This window comes from Solea solea, chromosome 8 (assembly GCF_958295425.1).
Source record: "Solea solea chromosome 8, fSolSol10.1, whole genome shotgun sequence".
Taxonomy (NCBI): Eukaryota; Metazoa; Chordata; class Actinopteri; order Pleuronectiformes; family Soleidae; genus Solea; species Solea solea.
Window position 1 is genome coordinate 19,243,050 of NC_081141.1, and position 8,455 is coordinate 19,251,504.

Here is an 8,455-nt window from a genome sequence, read left to right on the forward strand (position 1 = left end):
AAATATTTCACAAAGTGCTGATCTAATGGGATTTTCACACACAACTACCTCTAGTGTTAACAGAGAACAAAACTCAAGGAGAGGAAATATCAATTGAGCAGCAGCTCTCTGAGCCAAACATGTTTGGGTCATAGGGGAATGACCAGACATGTTTGAAATGATAAAAAGGCAACAGTATCTTAAAATAGGAATCACGTGTCAACCTTCAAGGTTTAGTACGCAGAAGACGACCATCTCTGAACACACATATAATGTAAAACTGCCACTCCTACTGTCTAATGTTTAACATTTTTATTCAAATAAGCACATTAAAACACAGAAAAGGAAACGTTTAAAATCATTTAATAATATGCACCCAATGTCAGTTCAGTAATATTTCAAGGCTTAACAAAACTGCTCTGGAGGCAACTTAAAAAATGTTCCAATGGCCAGTTCTTTGCACTTTGCACGGAAGTGCCTCAACTTGTGTCTGTCCGTACACACACACACACACACACACACACAGATACGGATACGGTCACCCATTTAGGTCCAGGTGTTACTTTTGTAGTCGGGTTTCTCGTGGCATTTCAAGAATGTTTTACACAGTTTTGCAGTTACAGTTAGATTTAGATGTATCTGTATCTTTCTCTCTCACAAACACACACACACAGACAATGACTGGATTGACTTTGGATGCACAGAAATGGTCATCCTCTGATGCAGAGTTAGATTATCTTGACCACAGGGAAGTACTTATGTGCTGAGAAGTCAAATTCAGGGAGCACCTAGGGAAAAAGGAAACACCACATGGAGTTAAACTGATGACAATGGCTGCTAATTCAACACCACCATATACACATTCATTTCAGATATCTATATATAAATACATATATAATATAAAAAAAATCCTTATGAATTACTGTAACCAGAAAACAGATAATAGTAATCATAATAGTTCTGTTACCTTAGTCTCCTTTTTGTGCCCTCCAGCTAGGAGCTTCATAACCACTATGTTGGGTTTGGCCACCTTGAGTATACGGTTCACCTGTTAATTAATAGCAGTGAAAAGGTCAAAACTAACATGCAAAACAACAAACTATTTCATTTTTGACATACATACATCAGAAACACTCATATTTGGTTAATAAGGTCACAATAGGTTATGACAACAACTAAAATTGCGCTCAAGAGTTTCCTTTGCAAATTAAGAGCCTTTGACATCAAAAACACAACCCTTAAGAGTTCCTTTAAAAAAAACTTACCAATTTGTTCCTAGTGGCAGAAAATGTCACCTGCCCAAAAACTGTTCTATTCTTTTCCACTTTATATGAGTCAATCTTTTAAAACTACTTCAGCCTGAAATATTTTTTGCCAACAATCAAGAACGGAATGGCAGAAAATGTCCCTAGGGTTAACTCTTAAGGGTTAAACAATCAAGCATTTATTTTATAGCCGTTTCATGAACTGACCTCAGGATCTGGGCTGGACACATTTTCTAGGATAAGCTTGGCCTGCTGAAAGTGTTTGCTAGCTGCCAGGTAGAGGTCAGCCGAGCCTGGCGGAGGATTATACTTCTTTAGATCGGACATCTCCTGCACCAAGCAAGAGAGGAAACATAAAAAAGTGGAGTGTGAGAGAGGATGAAGAGGAATGGTTGGATAAAAAGGGAGGAAAGGAAAGATTACCTTAAACTGGATGTAGTGCACAGGTGGGGGGGTGACGACACTGTTGAAGGGGGCGAAGCGATGCTCGTAGCGTACCTGCTCGCTGTCCAGCTCAAACTGAGGCTTACGTACCTTTCCGTCCATGTCCAGTGCAACCATGGTCTAAAGGCAGAGGCAGAGAAAGGACAGGTAATGTCTCAGTGGGCCTACAGAGTGAAGAGAGGTCAGTATTTTTATTCAAACCTTACCTTGTACATGCCAGCACACATGTTCTGGTATGCTTGACTCATGGTAATCTCCTTGCTGAGAGGACGAACTGCAAAGTAATTTACAAACATCATCAGTATCTGCTACAACTATAGAGAGAGATACCATGTTGATATAGACTCGTACACTTGACTTAAGAGAGCGTAATCCGCTGGATATGAGGTTTATTAAAACAAAGTCTACCTTTCTTCTTCTTCTTAGTCTTTTTGCTGCTGCGTCCTTTAAGCTGCTCCTCCAGAATCCGCTCCTCTGCCATTTGAGAGGAGTCGGCTCTGCTCAGGGTGGACATCAGCCAAGCGTAAAGGAACTCTGACAGGTACCTGGGGGCAAAAACAATCACATAATTATATGTAGATGAACACAACTGCACCTGTGTGTGAGGGTCACTGAGCATTTGTGCCAGTTTGTTCGAGCCAACAACAAACAAAATGTGTGCACTCCTACCAGTAGATGTAATAGTACTCATGCATGCTGTACAGTTCCAGTTCAAAGCCACTCAGCAGGTACTGGATCATGATCCTGAGGTTATGATAGAGGATCCATGTGCCGAGACAGGCCAGATGCTGTCGCTGAGGCTCAAGTTTCATCAGTAAGCTATGCAACGCTGCGTCCACCTTCTCTGCCTGCAGAGCACAGAGAATGACTTAAGTAGCTGGTTTTAAGTGGATCAAATCCTTGAAATGAAAGAATATAGTTGTAAAATTTAAGCTTAATTTGTATGACAGAAAATAAGGAAAATGGAGGAATCAGGTGCAGGTCACCTCATCCTGTAGGGTGGCAAACTCCTCAAGAATGTGACCCAGTTTGTCTCTTTGTCGAGCTCGGTTGTGTCCATGGATCTGGATCAGACTGCAAAATGGCTACAGGGGAAATTGAAAAACACACAAACATAAAAAATTCATGCTCTGTGTTCAAGTATTCCACACTTTCGGGGTTACACCCATTATCCTACAACAGCAAATCTGGCAGTTCTGTCATCCCTTTGTTTTTACCCAACTATTGATAAACAGCCCTCTGCACTCTCTACTCATAAGAGTATACCTGCTTTAAAATAAAACTTGAATTTCGAAAAGGTTTATAATAAATTAATTTAACTTTTTTTTTACTGCCATGTTTGTACAGCAGTCTGAACAGATGGAGCAATCAGACTGTGTGTTTGGCATTTCGAAGGAGAGGCTTACTTAGTACGCCAGCCACATAAACCCAGTTCAAATAAATTAACAAAGAACAAGGAAATGGCACAGAGTGGAGTGAGATGTGAAAGAGTGTGTGCATGCTTTTTGGTGTGCAAGGGCCTCTGTAATTCCCTGTAGTCCTGGTTTCTTGCAATCTGCAGTGTCATCATTAGATTTCACTGATTCTTTCTTACACACTGGACCTTTAACTGGACCAACAGATGTAATAACTTTGAACAGTAAAGGTGACATACTCTGGAGCAGTGCGTTACAAAGGAGTCAATGTAGTCTTTAGCCTGATGGTTGTTAAACAGACAACACCTGGAGAGAGAGAGAGGGAGAGAGAAGTGAAAAAACACAAGCACACAAACAACAAGCTTAATACATTATATGCTCACTCAAGATAGATTAAAAAACAAAAACTGACAACAACAGACTTACTTGTAGGAGAGGACAGGTGGACTGACAAAGTATCTCAAAGCATCTTTAATCATATCCTGCATCAGGTGGGTGCCAAACACTTTCTTATTATCGATCAGGAACGTTGTCTGGATTTGCAGAAAATCATCTGTTTAGTTTAATTGGATTTAGATTCTACCGTGTTTTTCATTAAATAGTTATAATGCATGTGCAGCTGAACAACAGTATGTCGTGATTTTCTCTGTTCTCATGTATGAGAACCAGTGTTGGGCAGTAAATCATTACTCAGGACATATATCGCTGTAATATTAGTACTTAACCTAGTTACTAGTAGTGTCAGACTTTTTGCTTTAAAAGGCTGCCATGTTTGCAGTCCTGCAGTTTGAGTAATAATAAAAGTAATAATATTACTTTTTAAAGGAGTAATATCTAATAGGAAACATATTACAATTCCTGAGTAACTTGCCCGACACTGATAAGAACAACCTTTAACTCACTTGAAGCAGAGATCTGGAGAGGACACAGGGAGACTGCTCACTGAACTCACAGAAGAAATCCTGGTAAAAAACACAAATATAAAACAACAGCATTTCTTTTTTTTTTTTTCCTAATATATCTTCAGGGTTAAGGAATACTTTTGAATGTGTGGTTCTCTATGTTTATTATTGTGTGTTTACCAGTATGCCATGTAGGTTGGTGGTGTTGATCACGTCACAGACGGTCTTGATTCGCTCTATAAGTTTGCTGAAGTAGGCCACCATGTCTTCTCTCTTAATGATCTTGGCGTAGCGAGGAAAGGTAGGCGGCAGCAGTCTCTGGTTGACCAGGGGCTCAAAGCCCATCATGATGGGATGGTCTGCAGCATACACAGAAAGAAACTCAAAGGTTAACAGATACCCCACTTCCTGATTATATTTGTTTTTAGCTCTGTGTGGGAAAATGCTAATTTAATCTAGCTGACACTATTACAATTCAAGGTTGCCATGACAGCATCTTGACTGGACGGCTGGAGGGCGAGAACGCATATAATGTAACCTACCCCTAGTAGTGCTGGAGATAGTAAATTGTCTTTGTACCTGTGTCCTTACATAGACAGAGAGGTATGTGTGTCTCACCTCCTTTAGTGGTGTCATTCTGTGACTGGATGCCATGCTGGATACTGGAATGAATAGCGGATAAGAGGTCAGCTGCCTGAACCACAAGTTTTTGGGCCTCACCCACTGAGCTGGTCTGTTAAAGATTCACACAAAAACCAAAAAGTACAAAGAAATAAATTATAGACAAGTTGCTGCAATTGCACAAGATACCTAAGTGCCATTCTCCTCACTGATATGCATCACATTTTAAAGCCATTTGTCAGACATGTTCTCTGTCAACTAATTGTCTTGCTTTTGTATAATGAATTACCTCTTTTTTGGTGAAGGCAATCAGTGCAGTCAGTAGAAGGCGTGTGAATTTGATTCTGTTAAAAAGTGCCAAGAACTGCTGATGCTGGAATGAAAAGAGCATAAAACAAAAGACAGACATTTTTTTCCCTCCTTTATTTTTGATACTATAATTACAACTGATGGAAATTCCCAAGAATAGTCTCTAAAGGTCACCTCAAGCCCACACTGGTAGACAGGAGATTAAAAACAGTTTATAATTAGAAGAAGGAGACTGAGAAGGTTGATGCATGGTTTAGTTTGTAACTTAAGTGTGATATTGTGTAACATTTATTTTACTGCTTGAAGATTTCATGGGGAAAAACAAGTACTGTTCAGCTTTCAGATGCTCTAAATGTGACTGAAAAACATGAATTTAACAAAAGCTGCACAGACATGGAAGAATGATGACTCACTTCCAGCTCAACATCTGGGTTCCGCTGCTCACCCTGTCGACTCCGTGTGCTCTGAGGGAGCAAGTCATAAACAAGAAAAAAAAAACATTACACACAATATAATGTGCATCAGCAGGACTTCACTCTAAGACATAGACTTAAACTGGTCGAGAACAATACCTTCACTCTCCTCTGCAACTCATCCTCCACATCTTTTAGCATTCCTGGTAGGATGAACAAATGAGAGAGAGATGACATCAGCGATGTTTGGTCCTCTGTATCCACAGCATGCATTAAGTAGTAGTACAGTACTTGTACCTGTCACTCGCAGGTCTGTTACATTATTGGCCATTTTGAAGCCATAAGTCATGGCCTGGAAATCCTCCTACAGAGAAATATGGGAAACAGAGGTCTCAGACTGAGCTTTCAAAGGCCTCTTTCAAATGAAACAATTTATAATTAAATGTTTGCATCAATATCAATGGCCAGTAACACCAGTGATTACAAAAAGGAACCAGATCCAAAGGAAACACAAAAGCATAAGCTGAATCTCATATATTAAAGCCTTCCAGTGCAGCATCACACAGATACAGTCACAAACTGTAGCAATGCTTACCTCCTCAAACACAGCAGCCTTATTGACTTTCTCTCGTGCAATGTCACACACTTTCAGGATGCCGAGGGCAAAGGCTTTGAGGGCCGGCTCCTCAATAAGGTCAGGGTTGTGGACGTAAAGGCAGGTGAAGACAGTCTGCGCCAGGGAGTGTCCCTCCAGCCATGTGATCTAAACATACACATGTTTAGGTAAACAACACAAAAGCAAGTTCCCCACAAGGTTTTGGGTCTGTGTGTCTGTGGAGGAGAGCTTCTTTACTCTTAACACAGCCCATATTTTTATTGTTTAAGATAATTCAAGAAACTCACCAAACAACAGAAACACGTGTCTATGATCCCTATAAGTTCAGGAAGAGTAAGGTCTTTAACCTTGATGGCACTTTCCTAAAAAACAAGATAAAAGAATAATTGAAGTACATGCTTGTATGATAAAACATACAAGAAGATGAGGCAAGGTGGCAATCATTAAAATTGTGGTGCATCAGAAGAAAAGAGCCTTGTAGAGTCATACCTGACCAATACAGGATTTGCTTTGTGCAGCATAACTGTACCTTAATAGCTTGTTCAAAGTTCAGCACTTTTCTGTTGACCTGGTTTCCAATCATTCCGGCATCCATCTTGGGATCCATCATCTCTATGGCTGACATGGCCTCAAACAAACCAAACCTGTCACAATTAGTAGACAATTTAGTGTATGTTTTATTGTGTACACATGGTACCAGTATGAAGGATAATAATAACTCATCCTGATGTTTCTGGATTGGTGCGATAGCTGCTGCAGATAACAGTATGTGTTTCGTCATATAACCATATGTTAGAGGAGGACAGGGTGCTTCTCTGCAATTACATTGTCTATAATGTCTGTGAAACACCATACAGACTGCTGTTTCTCAAACAGTCTTTGGCATTTCCTTCAGAAACTGAAGGAAATCTACGCTACATTTGACATTTTATATTAATCATTAACTATGACAAAAATATACTATAAAAACAAATAAAAGAAGGAAAAGTGACATTTGCTGATGCTGTCATGATGACCGCATCATGACAGCATCAGCAAATGTTTGTTTATTTTAGCTAAGAGTTGGTGTGGGTTAAAGTGCCCTGGTGGCTCTGCTAGTGTGCAACTGAGAAGTGCTGCATAGCGCTGAATAAATATCTTTTTAACTAAAATCAATTGAACAGCTCTAATCAATGTTTTTATATGGTAAGCAGAGTGACTCTGCTTGTCTAGGGGCAAGTAGAAACAATATCATATTAATTGCTGTGATAGTAATATCAGTCAACTAAGCCCTCTAAAGTGTGAGTCTGCAAAAAGCTATTTTCTTACTCACAGTTTGTCATGAAGCAACTCCCCAAGGTTCAGTTCTGCATGAACAAAGGACACGGTGAGCATCAAGGGTTACCATGTCAGTCCCTTTCACACCCACACACACACACACACACACACAGTCTGCCGTTACCTTTGCATGCACACTTGAATTCATGTGTAATATCCACCCAGTTGGCATTGTTCTTCATCTTATCTGGGATGCCAAGCCCCCAACCAGCATCATCATCCTCAACTGCTGATTTCATTACCATGGTCACTATTACCGACAAGAAAAACAAAATGTTCAGTTATGTATAGCTAAACTGACAAAAAAACAGTCTCTCATTGTCATAGAGTAGCAAGTATTATATGTTAACATAATTACTAATGATGAAATGGAAACCTGATTTGCACACATTTACGAGGTCTAAACACTTTCTCCATCAGGCATTCCACTGGTTACCAAGTAAACTATCTGCTGAATGTTTGAGTTGAATAGCTGTAGTCTAAGTTTAAGATATAGCTAAAGTAGTCACAATTTTCAAGGGTCTCTCAGTATTAAACTTTGAACTCATCAATGCAATTTGTTGTCATATTTTACACTGATACACTGTGTTCCTTTAACTGTGCAGCGAGGTGCAATATTTGACTATTGTTTCTTACTCTGTTATTAATTGTGTTTATTGTTTATCGTATGTTTGCTAGCACAATTATGCCTGTTATGTCAATAAAGTATATCTGATTGAAATGACCCTTTCTTCTTCTACTTCGTTCTACTGTTTATAACCGCAGACAACGCACATGCCATAAAACACACATATATATACACATATACGTATAGAGATGTTCGATGTTGTTGATGAATTAGCTTGTATTACCGTGTGCTAACAAGCTAATGTTGCTTGGGTTACTCTCATATCTCCTGTGAACAAACCCTAAATGGCGCAGGTTTAAGGTTATTACATTTATTCCGCTTCATACAACACGGACGTGAAAGTTATATTCTCATTAAAGACATGTACATACCTTCTTATTTTGTTTTGCAGCTATTGCACAGCTTCTTCGTATATTGTAAAGATTGGCGCACAGCTTTGACGTCAGAAGTTAGTGGCATCATGGGAAATGTAGTCCGTGTGGATTGTCTGATGTTTGCGATGAGCTCAACCCTGGTGTGAACCGTTTAACGTTTAAAGCCAGACCA

General features: G+C 39.6%; 1 protein-coding gene across 1 annotated transcript; it reads right to left on the minus strand.

Annotated features, from left to right (window-relative positions):
- Positions 1–276: 276 nt before the first annotated feature.
- naa35 (N-alpha-acetyltransferase 35, NatC auxiliary subunit) lies at positions 277–8,433 on the minus strand. The gene is made up of 23 exons (XM_058637281.1): positions 8,281–8,433; positions 7,406–7,531; positions 7,277–7,310; positions 6,494–6,608; positions 6,252–6,326; positions 5,944–6,111; positions 5,646–5,712; positions 5,508–5,551; positions 5,349–5,399; positions 4,916–4,999; positions 4,624–4,738; positions 4,186–4,364; positions 4,006–4,065; positions 3,530–3,636; positions 3,343–3,409; positions 2,675–2,773; positions 2,358–2,536; positions 2,097–2,233; positions 1,895–1,962; positions 1,668–1,808; positions 1,452–1,574; positions 947–1,027; positions 277–767 (listed from the first exon to the last, which is right to left on the minus strand). The coding sequence occupies exons 2-23, from the start codon at positions 7,524–7,526 to the stop codon at positions 708–710; spliced, it is 2,175 nt and encodes a 724-aa protein (XP_058493264.1). The 5' UTR covers positions 7,527–7,531; positions 8,281–8,433; the 3' UTR covers positions 277–707.
- Positions 8,434–8,455: the final 22 nt, after the last annotated feature.

Coding starts and splice junctions, on each gene's coding strand:
- naa35 (XM_058637281.1), bottom strand. CDS start 7,526: ATGGTAATGAAATCAGCAGTTGAGGATGATGATGCTGGTTGGGGGCTT. Junction 5,400..5,507: donor AGTTGCAGAGGAGAGTGAAG/GTATTGTTCTCG, acceptor TTGCTCCCTCAG/AGCACACGGAGTCGACAGGG. Junction 1,963..2,096: donor GACTAAGAAGAAGAAGAAAG/GTAGACTTTGTT, acceptor ATTACTTTGCAG/TTCGTCCTCTCAGCAAGGAG.